The sequence below is a fragment of the Triturus cristatus genome, chromosome 6, assembly GCF_964204655.1.
Source record: "Triturus cristatus chromosome 6, aTriCri1.1, whole genome shotgun sequence".
NCBI lineage: Eukaryota > Metazoa > Chordata > Amphibia > Caudata > Salamandridae > Triturus > Triturus cristatus.
Window position 1 is genome coordinate 156,946,469 of NC_140589.1, and position 21,825 is coordinate 156,968,293.

At 48.5% G+C, this 21,825-nt stretch overlaps 1 protein-coding gene across 1 annotated transcript in view; it reads right to left on the reverse strand.

The window, feature by feature from the left end:
- Positions 1–21,825, reverse strand: part of PARP1 (poly(ADP-ribose) polymerase 1) — a 331,612-nt gene that overhangs the window by 1,233 nt on the left and 308,554 nt on the right. The window contains exons 21-22 of the mRNA XM_085610418.1: positions 20,515–20,576; positions 19,804–19,918 (exon numbers count right to left, since the gene is read on the reverse strand). Of these exons, the coding sequence (XP_085466544.1) occupies positions 19,804–19,918; positions 20,515–20,576 (177 nt within the window). The remainder of the gene's footprint in view (positions 1–19,803; positions 19,919–20,514; positions 20,577–21,825) is intronic.

Sequence of the window (21,825 nt, forward strand, 5' to 3'; positions counted from 1 at the left end):
ATTGTATGACACGTTCAGAAAACTGCACTGCTTTAATTGGCAATGTGAGGAGTTGGTCCATTTTAAATGGGTTTCCATAGAGACCTTTGTTGAGTCAAAACCTAAATTCTGCAAATGGGGGAGTAGCTTTTGTAGAGAAAGGACAAAACAGTGCCACGATGTTTGCTCCTCCGATATTTTTTTGATGCTATTTTAGGGATTTCCTTAATGGGATAGAGGCGTGATCAATTATTTTATTTATGTATTTAATTCTAAACATCACCCTTGGTTTCATATATGTAATTTGTTGATTATTCCTGGAGTTTGAGGTAAAGGGCTTAGTTTAGACAAAGAAAATGCTACCCGGTAAGCATCTGTTCATAATGTGCAGTGCTGTAGATTTGCATGCTCATGCCATTTAGTTTTGGGCTTGGGCGTTTGAAAGTTTGTGTTTTTTTGCGAAGAAAGTCTTTTAGAGTCACGGTATGCACTGTGACTCCATCCACCCTTAGCTGGCAATCTGCATGGTAAGCAATTACACGTTAAATTGCTTTTTCGCACAGCAGGTGAGAGTAATAGGAGCGGGGAGTACTTGATGGGCATCCTATGAGGGGCTCTTTGACAGAGATCTTTTGTTCCCAAAGCCATAAGGTGCGCAGCGAGTATAGGGCCTAGTGGTGTAGATGAGTGTAAAGGGTGTGAGGGCGATTTAAAACAGGATACAGTGGTACTCAAAATTAATTTTAATCAGCGAGTCCACTTGTCCTAGCTAAAATTTGAAATGGCACACCACTGGTTTTATCTTCAGCGGTAGCTACAAAGTAAAGGTTGCCAGTCAGGCATATCAGCGCTGTTCTAGCAAGGAGCATGCCTAATGTTATCCAATGAGGGATAGGGGGGTCTCCCGTTGGTGGCTGATCACGAGCAGGCCACAAGGTTGTGGGAGCAAAGCTCCTGGTGTTAGGCTCAGGGCAAAGGGAGACCCAAGGTGCACCTGCTGTGGCACAGGGGCAGCTGGGTACAGGGTGCTGTTTTAGCGTCTGGTGCCCTTTTGGTTTCAATGGGGATTCTCCGGTTGCAACAAACACTGCAGGCTCGGGGACCAAGATCTTCTGGAGGCGACCACCGGTTGGAGAGGTAGGTTGGGATGTCGGCACACCGTCGGTTGGGCCAACCAAGGCCGTGGGAAGTCGGATGCAGAGGTGTCTTTTGGCGTCTGGTTTTTCTTACCGGCTTTGGTCGCAGTCGGGGGCGGGCATCCTCCAGAAAAGGGCTGCAGGCGTAGGCTGGAGACTTGAGGTAGGGCAGGGATCACCAGATCCCAGGTCAGAATCGCCGGGAGACCTACTCATGGTGTTCGGCCACTTGAACTCAGGCTGTGGGCGTTGGGTGTAGACTCGCGGATTTGGCGAGAGCCAGAGTCTGTTGGTGAGCAAATTCGGTGCTCACAGAAGACAAAGTCTTGGTTGGGAAGGCAGGGCAGGTTCTCCGGGTTCTGGGGGACTGCTGGCTGCAGGACACACCTGTATTTCGCTTGAGGAGGTTGGGACAGGCCGGTGGGGCTCAGTTGGTGTCCTCCTCTTTTTCTTCAGCACAGCTCTTCCGTCCTCCTTTTTCTGTTCTTGTCTGAGGAGGCAAGGTTCATGTTTGCCCCTAAATACAAAATATAGGGGCTTTACAGGTAGGTAAAGGTCGGGACCATTGGGTCCCTTCATTGGGGTGGGTACACCCCCTATTATGCCACCCTCCAGTGTCATAAGCCTCACTCTGGTTGGCTGGGTCCCCATATCTGCAAGATGGCGGGGGACGGAGAGTTGTGCTTCACCACGCCTCCCCACATGAGGGGTGGGATTGGCAAAGGTGGGCCCACCTCTCCTCCTAACCTGGTTTTCCTGCCGATTCTCCGACCCAAAGTGGGGATCGGAACCGGCGCTCAGTCCAGTGTGTTGGTCTGCACCTGGACGTCTGATGCGGCCCTATGATGGAGCATGACACTGCAAAGTGTGTGAGGGCAGTATTAAGAAAAGCAAAGTCTTTTCCTTCCCCCCTATGCCTCTAATGTTTTTTCTTTGTAGTCTTCCCGTTGGAGGGTTCAACGAAGGATAAATGTCCTCTTCCTTCCAAGGGGGACACTAGTGTGTTAGTTTTATCACTTGTCTCTTGAGTGAGTTAGCAGTTTTGGGAGGGGAGTCAGAGAAGGCTTATTCCCTTGTCTCTTCTTTATGTGAGATATAATGCTGTCAAAATTCCCAATAAGAGTCCCCCCCTCCCCTCAAGTATTAGTGCCAAATTTTACTGTGTGGGCCGAAGGAACGTGATAGGTACACTGAATCCCTAAGCCCTGTAGGTATGCATCCGAACCCTATGGTGGGAAAAACACCACAACATGGAGTCAATGCCCATTACCAACTAAGGGTGGAATAACAGTGCATTCCATGACTTGAAAGACTTTCTTCAAAGAAAAACAACTTGCAAACGTCCAAGCCCATTACTAGATGCAGAGTATATCTATCTACAGCAACACGTGCTATGAATATATATTTCACCTCTTCACCATCATGATTTCTATGTATTGGTATGCATTTCATGAAGTGTATACACGTCGTAAAGGGAGTAAAGGGATTAGGAGAAAGCAAGTTTTAGGACTCGATGTCTTCAAAAGGGTATTTTGAGTGGAGGTAAGCAAATAATTGATGATGCAACATTGCTGATTTTGAAAGATTCCAGTATTTTGTCATTCTTGTCAAATTGATATGCATTTGTCCTATAATGCTGCTGAAAACTCTCACAGTTCTCGGTCCCCGCAAAAAAGAGGCTGCAGGCGGTGACTGGGGGAACAGACTGGCCGAACCAAACTGAGTTCAGCTTTTGAAGGTCTCAGGACACCGTTGGCATTGTCGCCTCCCTCGGACTCGGGCTGTGTGGGACGGATGCAGGGGTGCCTTTGAAGTGTCAGGTCGCAGCGGTCAGAGACACACTCTGGGTCTTGGTGACCTGGTGAAAAAGGGAAACATGGCACCTGGGCCATTGTCAGTGCTGGCCCTGTGGATCCGATGTCCCTCGATGGTAGGTCTAGCTTTGTGCTGTTGGAGTCCGGATTGGACCAGCAACAAGCCTTGGTTGCTGCAACTGTTCTGGTACCCAGAGTGTTAGGCATCTCCAAACTTGACAAGGAGACGATCTGACTACTTGGAGAACGAAGACCTTCTCCTGTCACGCACCTGCTAAGTTGAGCCCGATGGCTAGCAACATAATTGACCGGCAAATGCTTTGCGGTGCCTGCAGGTCCTCTGCTCCGAGGGAGATGTTGCTGGCAAACTGAAGTTGTGGGTTGCTCCTCCACAGCTTTGGGTGGTGAGACAGCTTTTTGGATGAGCTAGGTCAATGCAATTGTCGAGGTCCAGCAGCTAGGCAGTGTTGTGTGCCAAGTGGTGGTGAAGTCCTCAGTTCTCACACCCTGGACTCTTCTTTGTCGTTCAAGCAGACTAATCTGAATTAATGGTGTCAGGAGCCACCTAACTACTCTATTTAGGGGTGTAGACAATGGGCTGCTTACTCCTGGGGTCACTACGCCCCCTAGATGACTACTTCCTATGAGGAGTGGGATCACCCAGTTCCAGAGGTCCAAATTCCACTACACACAAGATGGTGCAATTACTTCTTTCGTGTTGACTACAGGCTGCCCGCCCTAGAGGTGTGTCCAGCCAGGCAGTGCAACACGCCTGCTGACTATCTACTTTCCCCCCTGTCCTGGTGCCACATGGGCCTCAGGGCAGGAGGTGGCTTCTCCCAGCTCTGGGGGATGCAGAGATCAAAGACGGAAGAGGCTTTGAAGCCTCTGGCCTTGGTACGCTGATTTGCTAGCCATTCTGTTGGAGGAGGTGTAAACATCTCCTGCCAGAGAAGGCACTGTTTCTGACCTCAGAGCGGGGCTCTCACCTCCTAGGGAGTCAGACACGTGTCTGTGGTGGCAGGCTGGTATGCACCAGTTAGCTAGCACACTTGAGGACAGGTAAGGTTCAGGGGTACCTCCAAGGTACCCTCTAGGTGCATACATTAATAAATCCATCACTGGAATCATTGTGGGTTTATTAATACGAGGTGGAGAGGTGTGGCTCACTGGTTAGAGGCGGCCGACCCGTAAGCAGAGAATCGGCCAGGGACCAGGGTTGGCCTGGCATATGCTGGTCACTAGTTATAGTGGCCACCTTGCACCAGTCCAATTCGACTCTTATGGTAGATAGGTTTAAGACAACCTTTTAAAGAAAGCTATCCTAGGGGTAGCTGTGGAGAGCAGCCTTCAGGCCAAGTCTCAGAGGAATGTAAAGCAGCTTGTTTTACCTTATAATCTCTTGAATTATCAAATGAAAGGACACCACACGGGTATATATATCAAATATATATGTATTTATTACTAGACACACTCTACTAATCTCTTTATGAGATTAGTAACCAGGTACACATTCAAATGTCAACGTTTCACAATAAATTAAGCACAAATATGGCTGGAGCCCTAGGGGCATACCAGACCATATACTAAGAATGTGGTATAAGGATGTCGACTTGCAAAATAACAAGGCCTAACAGGTAAGTAACAGGCCCACGGGAGACGCGTGCAGTGTGTGAACACAGCCGCGGGTTCCCTATTGATTATAATGGTGCAAGTCGATTTTTAAACTTCTATGGTACTTCGAGGAAGACTACAAGCAAGCGACTTAAAGGTAAGTACTTCGAGGGCCAACACACACTTGGGCACCGAGTGCACGAGTTACCTCACCCAGGGAAGACGGGTGCATAGGTGTCTTTTGGTGTCGGGTCGCGTCGCTGTTTTCTATGGAGACCAAAGAAGACTTGCTGCTTGCGTCGACTTAAGAAGTGTCTGGTGGAATCCAAGCCTGGATTCAAGATGGAGAAGACCTGAAAATTGAAGGGACAGTGTTCAAAGTCACTTGCCAGTGACCGGTGGCCAGAAAGATGGATGACCACGGATGTCGGATGATTTCAGGTCGTCGATGGTGTTTTGACTCTTCACTCACGAGGTCCAGGAGAGATCGACGATGACCAGCAGCTGGATTCGGAGTGTCCCACGACGTCTGCGGCTGATGGCGGTGTCGGCAACCGGACTGGAGCCAACAAGCCTTGGCAACTGCAAGTCTTGGGTAGACTGAAGAAAGTCGATGGTGCAGACCAGCAAGGTCTGAGGGACTCACCCAGCAAGGGTAAGTGAGGGCAGGCCTGGAGCAACCAGGGGAGCCCTTTGAGTCGATAGAAAAGTCTTCGGGGGATCCACTAGCCAACGGGCAAGTGATCGCGAAGACGCCTCTTCTGGAAATGCTTCACAGGAGCCCACGGTCACTGGGACGGGGTAGGCCACTGATTTTTGGTGCAAGACCTGCTGGAGGCTTGGGCCACAAATGGTCCAATGCAAAAGTTCGTAGAACGTTGTTTAGGGTGTGCACTCGACAATAGTGCACGGTCCCCGGGTATTGCTGTTCCTCGTCACTCGTGGGGTCCACTCACCACAGCTTCGCTGGGGACTCACAATGGCCGTCGAGAAGTCATGAAATCCACTTCCAGGGCAGCAGGGACTTCGAACTCCGGCGGAAGCGGGAAAGTTTGCAACCGTTGATTAAGGTTTTTGGTGCCTGCCAAGCAGGGGAGTCACTCCTTGACTCCAAGAAAGATTCTTCTGTCTTCCAAAGGTAGTGGAACGTCGAAGGGCCAGGATTCTTCTTTGTAGAGCGTCGTCCAGGGTTATCTGAATTGCAATGGCAATGCTTGCTATCTTATAGTGAAGATAGGGGAGGGACTAGCTCTATGACCACTCCTCTAGGAGGGTCAGGGGAGGGGGTGGTTACACCCACTTCCCTTTGTCCAGTTTCGCGCCAGAGCAGGGACAGGTAGCCCCTGAACCGGTTTGAGCTGGCATATGCACAGATGAGCCTACTGCTCCCCCAGTGCAGGACTTCAAAGCACTCTAGGAGTACACCCACCCAGCTCCAATACACTAAATCCTGTCTGGAAGGTGGTGACACCTTCCTGTGACAGGATGCCTTTTGTTGGGCCTCCTCCACTGCGGGTTTCAGTCATCAGCAGGAGGGCAGGCCTGTGCTGGTGGCATCCATTTTGTGATGCCAGGGCTCTATAGGATTTCTGTCGTTTAGTACAGTGGGTACATGTCATCCCCTCTAGAAGGGTGGGATCATACTCCCACACCAGTTACTGGTGTGGGGGTATGATTCCAAGTTGTTTGACACCAAACATGACATGTTTTGATGCAGTCATTCCAAAGTTAGCATTTACCGCAAGGTTATAATGCATATGGTTTAACCGCATCCACAAACAGCTATAGAGAATAGACTCTGGTAGCTGCAGAGGGGTCCTGCTCATGCAGAGGCACCCCCCTCACATGGAAACCAAGCACCCTGCCCTCAGGATTGATAGGGCCTGCCATAGGGAGGTTTATATGTGTGTGTATGGTGAGATATAGGAACCTATACCTCAGTGAGGAGTGCTAACACTACCTCACACAGGCTGCAGTAGCAGGCCTGTGGTGTCAGATTGAGTCTGCTTCCCAGGGGTGGTATAATACATGCTGCAGCCCCTGGTAGGCCTGTGATGTGCCTATGCCCTAGGTACCTAAGGTACCATATACTAGGGGCTCACAAGGTACCACAGTATCCAATCACTAGTGCATCTAATATGCACACCAAGTTGTTTAGAGAGAACAGAGAGACTGGGCCCTGATTAGCAGGGACCCAGCCAGACTATAGCCAGAAACCAGTGTATACATCAGAAAAAAAGTGGGGGCAACATAAGTGCAGATCCTACTCTCCTACAGCTCTTCACTTGCAATGTCTAGTACCAGAACTAGACATCACAGGGGCCTATCTTCTCAGGCAGATATGCCATCCCATAACATATAATGCACTCTACCTTAGGGCACAAAGGCCTTCTTGTAGGGGTGACTTGCATATATTAAATGCCGAGACTTTGGCATGACACACAGGAGTGTGCCATGTCACGTTTTCAATCATGGTTTGGACCATGCCACCCAGCCTGCAATAGCAGTCTGTGTGAAATTTGCGTGTGGGTCCCTTAGGGTGGCTTAAGATCCGCTGCAGCCTTTAGGGACCCTCTTTAGTACCCATGCCCTAGGTACCAGGGGTACCATTTATCAGAGACTTACAGGGGTGCTAAAGTCCTTGGCCAATTGTAAAACAATCAGACATAACTTTGTTTTAAGAAAAGAACACTGGCACGGAGGTCTCGTTAGCAGACAACAGTGCACTGTCGGAGTCGAAAACAAACATCTAGTAGCTAAAAAGGGGGCAAAAAGTGTGTGTGTGTGTTGGGTGGCGGGGGTTATGACACAAAAATCCAGTTACCTACAACAAACAAACCTTGTATAGGAAATACTAGGTATAGTCCGTACTCCAAGATCCACATGGACCCACTAGCCAACACTGTGCAAACTTTCGGAATTAGCATCTCATACACTGACAACACAACTCTCCCTCTCCATGGACAACACTAGCACCCAAGAAAAGTTCATCGAGTGCACGTCAGAATTCGCCATCAGGACGAAGCCCAATTGCTGCAAACTCAACTCGGACAAGACCAAGGTAGTACTCTTCGGAAACAAACAGACTCATGGTCCACAGCCTGCTGGTCATCAGAACTTGGTCCCATTCCAACCCCTTCCAGCAAAACCTGGAATCGTGGTCATCAACAAACTAGTGAAGGCAGTCCAAGTCAAATCAATCACCCTCTCCTGCTTCCACACCCTCAAGATTCTCAAGAAAATCTTCAGTTGGCTTCCACGACACTTGCCAAATAATCACCCAAGCATTCATCACCAGCAAGCTAGACTACCGAAATGCACTCTACGGTGGAATTCCGACCTCACTCACCAAGTGGCTCTAGACCTTTCAGAATACAGCAGACTCACTCTTACCTTCCTCCACATCTACCCCCCACAACCACTACACAAACTAGGCTCCCTCAACCTGAACAAATGCATCAGCTTCCACACCTCCACCAGACACCTCTGCTCAGCAAACCTGCTCACTACTGTCCCCAGCTTGCAAAGTTTCCACACCAGTGGCTCACCTTCCTGTTCTTGGCTCCTAAAGCCTGGAAAGTACTGCTCCTTCACATTAAGGCAGCCAGCTGTGTATCAAAATTTAGAAAGAAACTGAAAGCTGGACACTGCATACAGCAAGCATGCACTTCATCTGATTTAGCGCCAGGATACCCCCTGAGTGAGATGAGCACTTTACATGCACACTTAACATAATATGTAAGATCTGTACTAACTGGTCATGTGAATTTATCGTTGCATTCTTAGCCAAATAATCACATTTGGAAACAGGCCAAAGCAAGAAAAGGGGCCTTCACTTTGTGGAATATTTACATTCTTAATGGACAATGAATGCCTAAATTAATCCTCCTATCTGACATTTCTTTTCAGAGTAAAATGTTTTACCTTTTCCTAACTCTTGCATAGGTCTGCAAAATTGTGATTTTGTGGCCATCCCAAGAAACGTATTACCACCGCTGCGTTTCAATATCCCAGCTGTCAGAATATGAATGCTCTCAGGAAACGTCACGTTTCTGATGAGGTGGTTGAACTCAAGTTTGAGAATTCTACGTAGATAGCCACAATTCTAGAAATTATGCTGATGGGTTAGCGTCTCATCCTTCAGGTACAACCATTTTCCAACAGCTGGATTCCCCTCTTGCTGATGGCTTAGTGGTTTCCTTGTTAAGTATTTAGATCCCCAAGATTTCTAATTTTTGCTTTTGTTGCTTTAGTGTTCAGAACTTTTAAGCACCGAGAATGAAAACTCTTCCTCCAAATAACTATTTCATGATTAATTGGATTTCAATCAGTGATTGTGCTTTGGGCAAGATCACACATTTACACAAATTCCTTAATGATTAGTCCTACATTGAGAGGTGTTTCCTTGGTGTCTTGGTAAAGAAAGGATCAGTGGATTTCTTTTTGTTCAGCTCTCCCACCTTCTTAGTGCAGAGGGATCCCCCGCAGGGCAGTAAGGTGACCTCATACAGACAAGTACTGCTGAGTTACACAGAATCTTTTTCAGAGGAAAAGCAAATGCCAATCAACCTCCGTAGTCACAACCCCGGGTGCTTGTGTTAGGCTTTACTACTGCCCTGCCATGCATTATCTTTCTGAATGAACCTGTGGTCAATATGCAACCACTATCAGCGAGAAACTAATTCCATGGGATGGTGGACACTTACATACCAACTGTTTTCCTGGTACTAAACAGACATGTCACTGCTCAAAGAATTAAATTCTCTGCAATGTAAATTATGCTAGGTGTGTGGATCGGATTGCCTGAATTGATAATGCACAGCAAACCTAAACCCACATCTAAACAGTAATGCTCCAGGTATATACATGGTTGGCTCAAGTATAGCCTCATAAAAGTAGATGAATGTAAATCACAAACTTTTGGGATAAAAATGTACTCAACTAGCCAGAGGCGTTCAATCATAGCGATGCTTTCTTTTCTTTCATCGAAGATGTTTGACATTTAAGGGCCACTAGCATGTATAGGATGTCTGCCACCTTACAACATGCACTTACTAATCATATGATACTTAGCAATTGATTGCTTGAGCTAATATGGCTTTTGCAAAACCCCAATACTGCTGGTCAAAGCTGATGTCTTACTAGAGGCACCGGTGCTGTGGCGAAATGAAAGGGTAAGGCGGTTAAATCAGTAGCTTCATTTTACTTCCCACTACCAACTGGGTATACAATGGGGGAGCTTATTTACAGATTCTGCCACACCAGTAAAATCATAGTGGAAAGTCTTCAAACAATGCCTGTGGGATGCCCTGTAGCATATTGTATCCCACTGATAGACTGTCCTCAGTGAGTACTACATCTACCCAACATCAACACTTCCTTCTATGTAGGATTTTAGTATTTGAATTGTAATTACATTCAATATATGCCTGCCTAGCATATCAGAGGAACTCATTTAATACTTCCCGAGTCCAAGATTAGTACACTAGCATCATGAGCTGCATTCAGGGCACAGGAACTCTGCCCCTCAGCCCCACCCATCCCAATGAACTACCCTGCACTAATGCATTGCATTTTTCCAGTGAAGCCCTGCTCTTAGTACTGATTTATCAGCAAATATTTCTATAAAGCATCTCTCGACAGCTGATCATATTTGCACCTAATTCTTCAGTGGCAAAGTTGACTTTCTATAAGAAACTTGATTCCCAGTCCTGAGGCGGAAGCCGGGAGCTGGCGGTACGCTAAGATTGTTTTTAAAAATTGTGTGTGTTTCACTAGCTGTATTCTGTTCACTTTTAAAACCACAAAGCCTACCTGAACTCTTTTAGGGCGGAAATCCACTGCCCACATACCACTCAGTCGATTGATCGCTGCAGCGGTAATTGTTTGTTTAGCGGCCGCCATCGCCGGCGTGCTCGCTGACCACGCCCCCTCGAGGCCACACCCCCCTCTTCACCTATTATCATGTGCATGGGCAGGAAGCGCAGCGGACGAGCGCAGCGGGAGCGCCTAAGGCAAGCCCGTCTGCGCCCGTCCGCGCCCCGGCAGTGCACAGGGCCAGGACCCCTGATGATTCTACACTGCATGGGACCATTCCCCCTATCACATACAACTCAGACGAACTGAGAGCTTTTAATCACAACCTTTTATGTAATGGCGCCCACTGGAATGTCTTAGACTCCTCCTCACGAACCTGTCCAAATTGCTTCTTTAAATTTAGCCCCCTTAATCCCTCCTTCCCCCAGCTTAACACAGCGGATGACCCACCTATTCAGGCTGCCCTTATCAATGCACGCTCCCTATCAAAGCACTCAGAGGAAGTTTATGAATTCGTTATTGATAAGAACCTTGACATCCTATTCATCACGGAGACGTGGTTGAATGAGAGCTGCGCCCCAGTAGTTGAGCTGGCTGTCCCCAGAGGGTTTAAGATCACCAGACAGGACCGTAATAAAGGCAGGGGAGGAGGCTTAGCCGTGATCTACAAAGAGAAATGGACTCTGAGGATAGAATGCACAGGAAGGATTGAGGATGGAGAAGCTATGGAATTCTCCCTAGCACTATCCCCCCAATTTACTCTGGGGGGAATATTGATCTATCGCCCTCCGGGTCCTCTAGGCAATTTTATCAAATCCCTGGAGGAGATCGCCATCCAACGTGCACTCAGATTCCCACACTTCCTAATGCTGGGAGATTTTAACCTACATATGGACACAAGCTTTGCCCCTGGAGTTAAAGAGCTGAAAGAAATCGAATAGTTTCTTACCTGTCGGTGTAGTTTTGCAGCTTGAAGATCTTTCTGGATTCACTATGCTGTGCATTATTCCGCGATCTTGTGGTTGGGTCCGGATTCGTAGTCTTTTCTTTGTTTTTTTTTTTTTTTTTGTAGCCCAGGTGGGCGTCGACGTACACCATTTGGTGCACCTCCCGTGACGTCGTCGTGCTTCCTGCGGAAGTCCCACCTTTGGGGCGCCATCTTCGGGTTCTTTTTTCCTTTCCTCTTTTTTTTTTTTTTTTTTTAACCCTAGGCGATTGATTAATCCTTCTTGTCCCTTTATCTGTATGTTTGTATTTCTTTGATCTTTTCCATTTTCCCCCCTCTTCCTCCAGCCTCATCTTCCTGGCGGAGGTGGGTGGGTTCGCTAGTGAATCCAGAAAGATCTTCAAGCTGCAAAACTACACCGACAGGTAAGAAACTATTCGTTTTGCAGCGTGAATCTTTCTGGATTCACTATGCTGTGCATCGACTTTGTAGCGGTTTTCCTAGTTCTGTGGCGGCTGGGTGGTAGATGAGCGTTGGTCGTTGAAAATGTGCTGAAGCACCTTCTGTCCAACCTGTGCTTCCTTGTTCATCTGAATGTCCACGCAGTAGTGTTTCGTGAACGTGTGCACAGATGCCCAAGTTGCCGCGAGGCATATGTCCTGGATGGGCGTGTTCGCCAGGAAGGCCACGGTGGCCCCTTTCTTCCTTGTGGAGTGAGCCTGCGGCCCCTCCGCTAGCTCCTGTCCAGCCTGTTTGTGGCAGAATTGAATAGTGAGGGCAATCCACCTTGCGATGGTGCCCTTAGTCACTGGTCTACCCATGAAGCTAGTAGCAAAGGACACAAACAGCTGTTTCGACTTCCTGAGTTCTTTGGTTCTCTCAATGTAGTGCATCACCGCTCTTCTGGCATCGAGGGTGTGCAGTGCCTTTTCTGCGTTTGTAGTCGGGTTTTGGAAGAAACTTGGTATCTGGATAGTCTGATTTATGTGGAACGCCGACACTACCTTGGGCATGAAGTGTGGGTCTGTTCTCAGGACTATTCTATCTTTGTGAATCTGAATGTAGGGTTCCTGCAGCGTTAGTGCTTGAAGCTCGCTCACCCTGCGTAGTGAGGTTATGGCCACCAGAAAGGCTGTTTTCATAGTCAACATCTGCAGTGTGGCCTTATGAATGGGTTCAAACGGTGCCTTCATGAGCTCCGTCAGGACCACATTAAGATTCCATGCCGGCGGCAGCAACCTTTTCGGGGGGGCCATCCTTTTGGCTCCTTCCATGAATCTCCTCACCACCTGCGAGCTGAAGAAACTTCCACCTTTTTCACCTCTGGTGTAGGCCACGATGGCCGCTAGGTGTACCCTCAGTGAGCTCGAGCAGAGGTTACTCTTTAGAAGGTGTGTGAGGTACCTCAGTACTGTTGAGTCTCTTGTCATTCTGTTTTGCAGGCCCTTTTTCCCGCACCACACAGTGAACCTCTTCCATTTTGCGCTGTAGCATTTTCGTGTAGTTGGTTTCCTCGCCTCCCGCAGCACTCGCATCGTGCTCGGCGGCAATCTTAAGTGTGCGAACTCTAGGTCTTCAGGAGCCATGCCGCCAGGTTGAGGGTTTCTGGCTCTGGGTGCAGGACCTCTCCGTTTTGCATTGAGAGCAGGTCCTTCCTCCTCTCGAACCTGTATGGGTCGCCTTGTGCCATTTCCTGAATTTGTGAGAACCATGTCTGCCTCGCCCACTGCGGAGCCACCAGGATCAGGGTCATGTTGCTGGTTCTGCACTTGTCGAGCACTCTGTACAACAGGGGTATCGGTGGAAAGGCGTAGGCAAATGTCCTCGACCAGCTTATCCATAGGGCATTTCCCTTGGATTGCTGATCTGGTTGCCTGGACGCGAAGCTTTGGCATTTTGCATTGTGGCGTGTTGCAAAAAGGTCTACTGTGGGAGTCCCCCATCTCCGGAAGAGCTTCTCCGTTTCCTGCCCATTGAGCTCCCACTCGTGTGATGCTGAGGTCTGCCTGCTTAGCCAGTCTGCCTCTACATTGTCCTTCCCCGGTAGGTGAATTGCCAGTAGATCTATCCTGAGAGGTATGGCCCATCTCCAAATCTCCTGAGCTAGGGATGAGAGCGGGAACGACTGTGTCCCCCCTTGTTTGTTGATGTAGAACATCGCCGTGGTGTTGTCTGTTTGGACCAACACCCTCTTGTTGAACAGGTGCCTCTGGAATGCCTTCAGGGCTAGCAGGATTGTTTTCAACTCGAGGTAGTTGATATGGCGGACCGCATCTGCTGGGGCCCATAGACCCCTCACTCTGAGGTTGTCCATGTGCGCTCCCCATCCCTTCTGCGATGCGTCCGTGGTAATGGTCACTGTTGGGATTGGTGGTGTCAGGCTTCTCCCTGCTGTTATGTTGTCTCTGTTCCACCAAGTTATCTCCTCCTGCACTGCGTGCGTAACAACCACTAGATCCTCCCAACTTCCGTTTGCTTGTGACCATTGTTGTTGTAGCCATTCCTGGAATGGTCTCATGTGCAGGCGTACATTCGGCACCAGCTGGATACAGGACGCCATCATCCCCATCATCTTGCTCACAGCCCTCACTGTCAGAGCTCGCCCCTTCTGGTAGAGCTTCGCCTCCTTCAGTAGAGCCTCTGTCCTCCTCTCGCTGGGCACTACTGTACTGTTGCGGGAGTTGATCTTTGCCCCCAGGAAAATCTTCACCTGCTCCGGTTCCATCGATGATTTTCCCCAGTGGATCGAGAATCCCAGATTTGTGAGGGTGTCTGTTACGCGTTTTGCGTGCCTCTCGCACTTTCCGCGTGAGTTTGCCTTGACCAGCCAGTCGTCCAAGTAGGGGTAGACATGTATTCCCTGCCTTCGTAGGTGCGCCGCTACCGCCGACAGGCATTTTGTAAAGACCCTTGGTGCTGATTTTAATCCGAAGGCCAGGGTCGTGAACTGGTAGTGTTCTTGTTCGATGTTGAATCTTAGAAGGCCCTTGTGCCTTCTGTTTATTGGGATGTGAAGATAGGCATCCTTGAGGTCCACGGTGACCATGAAGTCCCCTTTTCTTATCTGTGGCAGAACCTCCTGCAGTGAAGTCATTTTGAACCTTTGCGTTCTGATGAACTTGTTTAGGTAACGGAGGTCTAGTATGGGTCTGAGGTCTCCGTCTACCTTCGGAACCACGAAGTAGTTTGAGTAGACCCCTTTGTTGCGTTCTCTGAACGGCACTGTCTCTATGGCTCCCTTTTGCAGGAGTTTCCGCGTTTCTTCTCTGAGTATTGCTAGTTCTTGGGCCGATCTCAGTCTTCCCCTTGGTTTCCTGTTTGGAGGTCTTTTCTCCAAATCTACGCAGTACCCGTACTGCACAACGTTCCGTATCCACTTGTCTGTGGTTATACGCCGCCACTCCTGAAGGTAGAACCTCAGTCTCCCGCCTACTGGTGTCGTATGCTCGTAGGCTCTTGAATTGTCTCTTCCCCCTGATGACACTTTTCTGCGCCTCACCCTTGGGGTCCTGACGAGGGTAGGCGTCCTCTTGCGTGCTGAGTCACTTCGTCGAGGGCTGTTCGCCCCCTCTCCTCCTTTGGCCACGTCCGTTCCCTCTCCCGCGAAAGGACTGGCCCCGAGGTTGATATTGCCAGTTTTGCTTCTGCTGACCTTGAGCGTGACCTTCACCCTGCTGACTTTGTTGGAACGCCTGGTGCGACGTCCCCTGCTGGCTTCCTCCCCTACCGTAGGGTCTTCTCGAGGGATTTCCTCGCCTCATTCCCCTCAGCTGTAGGGCCCCCATGGACCTCGCCGTCTCGTTTTCTTTTTTCAGCTGGGTGAGCTTGTCGTCCACTGTTGCTCCGAACAGTGTCTCTCCATTGAAGGGGGTGCCAAGGATGTTGTTCTGCACTTCCGGTTTGAATCCCGAGATTCTTAGCCATGCATGCCTCCTCTCTGTGACCCCTATGGCCATGAGTCTTGCTGAAGTCTCTGCCCCATCCAACGCCGTCTTTATACAGGAGTTGGCGATGTTTTTGCCTTCATCTATCAGGTGAGAGGCTCTCTGCCGGTATTCTTCGGGGAGGTGCTTTACTAACTCCCCCATCTCATCCCAGTGCTGGTATTGGTGTCTATTGAGGAGTGCATTTGAATTCGCCATGCGCCAGTGCATTGCGGCGTTCCTCTCGACCTTTCTTCCTGTGAGGTCAATCCTCCTGCTCTCCTTATCCGGGGGTGGGCCCGAAGTTGCTGGTACGTTGGCCCTTCTCCTGGCCGTGGAGGCTATGATGGAGTCCGCGGTCACGCTACCCTTGATGTAAGGGGGGTCCAGGGAGGAGTGCTTATATTTCTTCTCTGTCCTGGGCGTGATCGACCGGCAGGTCGCAGGTTCCTTGAAGGCTTCTCTCCCCTGATTCATCACGCTTTGTAGCATGGGGAGGAACTGGCTCCTTGTCTGGATGGGGAGCAGTGTCTCGACGAGAAAATCGGCTTTCGGTTTCTCCTCGTCGAGTTTGACGCCGAAGGCCATTGCTGCGCTCCTGACCACCATATTGTAGACCCCGATGTCGTCGGGTGGCGAAGGCCTCGAAGGGTACGTGTCCACGGGCTCCTCCGGGTTTTCGGTGTCGAGATCGTGCCATTCGACGTCGTTGCTGGTCGATGCCGCCGATTCGTAGAACGACCGTTGGTCTTCTTCCTCGGCTTCTCCCTCATAATAGGGCTCTTCTTCCTCTTCGAGTTCTCTTGTCAGCCCTTCGGCGTCGAACTCGTCTTCGACCTCACCGACGTCCGCTGATGAAACCGTTGGAATCTTGAATTCCTTCATCTTGGCGTCGAACTCCTTCTTTCTTTGAAGGATGTTCTCCATTTCGGCCTCGAGCCGCCTCTTCTTTTTCTCCATCTCGGAGATGCTTTCGGCGTCGACCGCGGGTCTTTTCGATGAAACTTGCGTCGACGTCGAACGTTCTTTCTGCGTCGATCGGCCCGTTTCATGGGATGCTTTTGACGACCCTTGCCTTTCGGCGTCTTTCGGCACCAGGGAGTCCTTATCTAAGGATCCGCTCGGCCTCTTGTCCGTGGTTCCCCCTTTGGACGTCGAAGTTTTCGGCGTCGGGGCTCCCTTCGTGGACTTTGACTCAGATTTTCTCGAGTCACCCTCGTGTTGTCGAGGTACTTTCTGTTTTGCGCTCGACGATTCTCTTACCTAGTCTTCTTTTTTCTTGTCGGTCTCTACGACCGTGAAGTTTTCGGCTGTCTCGGCGTCGTTGTCCTCGTCGTCTGAGGAGAGGCCCAGAGCGTAGAGTGTCGGGGGCTTCCCCTTGCCATCCATGCTGGCGTTGGCCCTTCTCTGCTGCTCTCTCACCCTGAGTGTCTTCGGCGCGAAGGCTGAGCAGGCGTTGCAGTCGATACTCTGGTGATCGACCGGTAGGCAGAGGTTGCAGACCGGATGCTGGTCTTTCTGCGCGAACTTGTGGTGGCAGTTTGGGCAGAACTTGAATGGCGTCTTGTCCATTGCGCTCAGGGTCTCTGAGCGTGCATTCTCCAAGGCCGTCGAAGAAAAAGGGCGCTGGTCCTCCTTTCTTCGCGCTCCTGCTGAAATCTTTTCCTTTCCTGATATCTTCTAGTGTTTCTATCGACGAAACTCGCTTTTCTTCCTTCTTCCTTCGAGTGTAATTCTGGAGCTTCCCGATGACGATCCAGACCCAACGGCGGAAAAAAGAATCTGAAGATGGCGCCCCAAAGGTGGGACTTCCGCAGGAAGCACGACGACGTCACGGGAGGTGCACCAAATGGTGTACGTCGACGCCCACCTGGGCTACAAAAAAAAAAAAAAAAAAAAAAAAAAAAAAGAAAAGACTACGAATCCGGACCCAACCACAAGATCGCGGAATAATGCACAGCATAGTGAATCCAGAAAGATTCACGCTGCAAAACTGTAGTTTGGCTCAGATGGCTCAACAGGTGCAATCTGCCACTCATGAAGGGGGTCATTGTTTAGATTTGGTATACTCTAACTTTAACATCTCTGCTGATCCACCCTACCCCATTACATGGTCAGACCACTTTCCTGTTCACTTCTCCTGGTTCATAAACAACATCCGTGTGTCATCCACACCCAAGCCTGGGGAACACCCTAGAAGAATTAATATTCCGGATCTAGTGGAGGCCCTCACCCACTCCACCCCAATGGAAGCACAAAATTTGGATGAAGCTGTAGACAACTTCTCATCCTGGATAGACTCCTCCATTAGGTCATTACCAAAAAGCAAAGGAAAAAACAACCATAGGATCACCCCCACGTCCTCCTGGTATACTGAACAATTAAAAATCTTAAAAATAGGATGTAAGGCGTTAGAGCGAATATGGAGAAAGAACTATTGTCCTACTGCTAAATCGGAACACCGTGCAGCCCAAAAAAGTTACTACGCAGCGATTAACACAGCTAAAGGGGAATTCTACGCGTCTAGAATTCAAAAAGCTAAAAACAACAGTCGAGAAATTTTCTCCATAGTTAAAAGCTTTACTGCCCCGGTAGCAGAGAAGACTTCAGTTCCGCCCTCCACAGACTGGTGTGAGCAACTATCCACTTTTTTCATCGAGAAAATTCAAAAAATTCAAGACAGTCTGAATATCCCTGACCAGCCACTTGCCCCGCAATTTGATCTAGCCTTAATTTACCAACCACCTCCTCCTTCACTTTCCCAAGTAACTAAGGCTAAAGCAGAGATGACCAAATTTACTCAGGTCGAAAATATAGATGTTATGACCATATTAAAAACTCTGAAGTCAGGGTCACCTATAGATCCTTGTCCTGCGAGGGTCCTAAATGGAGAAGCCGAAGTAATTACCCCTATGGTCACTGCCCTGGTCAATGAATCCCTAACTTCAGGAATTTTGCCCTCCAAGTGGAAACAAGCCAAACTTCTCCCTCTGATAAAAAAACCCTCCGCAGATCCATCGATCACCTCCAACTATAGGCCTATATCCCTCCTGCCAGCCCTTGCTAAAGTTTGCGAGAAGGCTGCATTCTGGCAACTTGAGAGATTCGTGGAAACTTCTGAGGCTCTACATCCGGCCCAATCAGGCTTCCGCACCTCTTTCAGTACTGAAACTGCATTGGTGGAGATGGCAGAGGCCATCAGGGAATGCCTTGACGGAGGCGGCAGAGCGGCCCTTATTCTTCTGGACCTCTCTGCCGCAGTGCCCCACCTCAAGCTTCTATCTAGGCTGGAGGACATTAGCATCTCGGGCACGGCATTGAAATGGATCAGGTCTTTCCTATCTGACCGGACCCAACAGATTTGGTTACCTCCCTATCACTCCTCTAATCGAAGGGTAGAAACTGGAGTACCCCAAGGGTCGACCTTAAGTCCCCTTTTATTTAACATTTATTTAACTCCTTTGATCCGGCTGGCAGAGAACTGGGGTGCTAAGATTATGGCTTACGCCGACGACACCCAGCTTCTCTTCACCTGGAAAAAGGAGAACTTGTGCACCTCTGGAGTACGCCAATGTCTATCCTCTGTATTTGCCTGGCTAGCTAGAGCTTGCCTCCAATGCAACGAGGATAAAACAGAAATACTGCTCTACGGCCAATTTCCCACTGACTTTAAGGAGTCTATTTGGCCCAGTGAATCAACATGTCCAACGGGAGAGAGTGGGATAGCCAAGAACCTGGGTATCTGGTTTGGAGCAGACTTATGTTTTCGCGACCAGATCTCGCGATTGGCGGGGACGTGTTTTGGAACCCTGACCACTCTTCGCAAATTCTTTCCCCTTCTTCCTCAAATGGCCAAAGAAACGGTAGCCAGAGGTCTGGTGCTCTCCCGTCTGGACTACTCAAACGCCCTTTATATAGGGGCACCTGACTACCTGATCAGAAAGCTACAGGTAGTCCAGAATGCAACGGTGAGACTCATTTTTAACATCTCAAGGAGACTCAGCGTTTGCAAACAGTTGAAGGAGCTTCACTGGCTTCCTGTGGCCCAAAGAGTGCGCTTTAAAACTTTGGTCCTCGTTTATAAAGCCCTCAATGGACCGTGCCCTTCCTATCTAGCCAAAAGATTCACTCTCTACCTCCCGACCCGTCAGCTGCGATCTACCTCCAGAAAGCAGGTGGTCGTCCCCAGATTTAAAAGAGTTCGCCTGGGTGGACAATCTCTGACGGTAAAGGGAGCTCAAATGTGGAACGCTCTGCCAGACGCTCTCAGACACTCTCCCAATCTGATCAATTTTAAAAAACTGCTTAAAACTCACCTCTTTCAAATCCATGAATAGCGGACTCCTTTTACCACTCTGATTCAGTTTCGTCCCCGCGCCAGGACAGTCTTGACTATCGGAGCGCGTTATAAATCCACATATAACGTAACATATAACATATAAGTTTAGTATACTTTCAACAGGGCTAAGATGCATCTTGGGAAAATAACTCTAACAAACATAAGTTCATTAGTATTACCCATTTAAACTATCTTCTGTCGATTGCATTAACTAGCAACTAATTATGAAGGATACTCGTTGTACAACAAGCTGGTGTCATGGATTCCCGTTGGACTACCACATCCCAAAGGAACCACTGCACCGTTAAGTTCTGTATTGGCTGTAGGGTCAGGGGCAGTCTGCCCTAAACCTATAAACAAAGACACAGAAGGTACAGGTTAAAACACAGAAGACCATACTTTGACGCCATATTAAAACACACAATCATCAAACCAGTGAAGGAATATGTCTCTTGTGTTTTTAAGGCATTTCTTCCTTTGACCTTGAAGTGACCACTGAATTGTACACTTAAAATTCTAATGTTTGTTAACATGCTTGTTTAACCCTTGAGATTATGTGCCTCTTTAACCTGTGAGTGAAAACAGTACATAAAAGCAAAGGCCACAAAATAGGGATGATCTAAAAAGTTGTAAAACTTCACATAAGGAGACAAGTAAAAACAGAGGAGATCCAAATTATTTTTTCTTTTTAACAGCGGTCTGTGAATTCAGTTAACTAAACAGGTTATTAGGTATGAAGTATTTGTTTGTCATCCTAAACCAGAATGGGAGGGCACAGGACATAGAAGTAGGAATAATGGGGCAGGTTCATAACTGTTCACATACTGAAAGCTCGGCTGATACACAGAGTGCTACATCTGCTGATCCTACACACTCATACTAACTTCTAGTCTACTAGATTACATTCTGCATCACATTCTTTGTCAGTTGAGTGTCGGCCACATACCTTTCACGCTGTGTTTGCCCTTGGGTAATTTTGTTATATTGGCAGCGCCTTTCAATTCATGCCTAAAGATAAAGTAAAATACACACTTTTAATCAGTATAAATGTACTTTCAAGTAGTAGCTTTAATGAAGTTGCTTACCTTCAGTTACGCCCTCTCTTGCATACTCTAACCACAGATTCCTCACCTTGTGACTACCCCAGGTGTCAGACTGGATATGGAGATTGTTCTCAACACTGCTCCTGCATGGCAGCATGTGGTGTCATATAAACAGCAAATAAGCACCACCGCTGTACACTGATGTCAATTTCTTTCTTGACTCAGTCCACGGCTTGGGACCAAAGTCCAATAATTGAACAGTTAAGACAGTTTGCAGATCTCTAGATTTGGACCAATTTATCAATAGAAAAAAAGAGCGGGGAAGTGGGAGAGTGGTGAGGCATCCACTTATAGAGTATCTACCAGAAAGAGCATTACAGCAGGTAAGTAAATTGTTGTACTTATAACCACAGATTCCTAACCTTGTGAATAGATACCAAATCAGTACCGCCCAATGTGGTGGGGTTTGTGGAATGACTTGAACCAAAAAGTCCTGCAAGACCGAACGGGTAAAGTGTCCCTCACAAAACATCTGGCAATCAAGACAGTAGTACTTCATGAATATATGGACTGAGACCCACGTTGTAGTCTAACAGATGCCCGGGGCATCTACTTCACATGCCAATGTAGTGGTAGCAGCCTCTGCTCTGGTTAAATGAGCCCTCAGACTTTCCAGTGGGTGCTTTTTGGACAATGCATAGCAGAGTTAATACAGAGGACCATCCACCATCCACAAGAGCTGACAACCATGGCCCTTGGTACGATTGATGTAAAATCTCAAAGTTCTTCTGAGGTCCTAACAATGGAGATTCCCAGTTTTCAAGAGGTGAGGCAGAGGAGTCCTGACTTTTGCCAGAAATGCTATTCTTGTCCACAACACAAGTTTGTCCAGGAATAAGGTGCTGTGTGGAGGTTGCACGGATCGAACTTGAAGATCACTCATGCAACGGGCTTAAGATATTGCAATGAGAAAGACTGTTAAGAGACAGGAGACACAAAACAGTTGAGCATAGGCAGGGGGTACACAAGGAATGTGAGAATTAAGATCCCACTACAACATCATAAAAGGTTTTGGGTGTAGAAGAAAAACCATCACAACATCCGGCAATTTTGCTTGTAATGGATCTGCATGGTGGGAACTATACCGGGCTTATCCAAGCACTTCGCATAAACAGATTTTGTAGATGGATGCCTGGCCGCTAGAATGACATCCA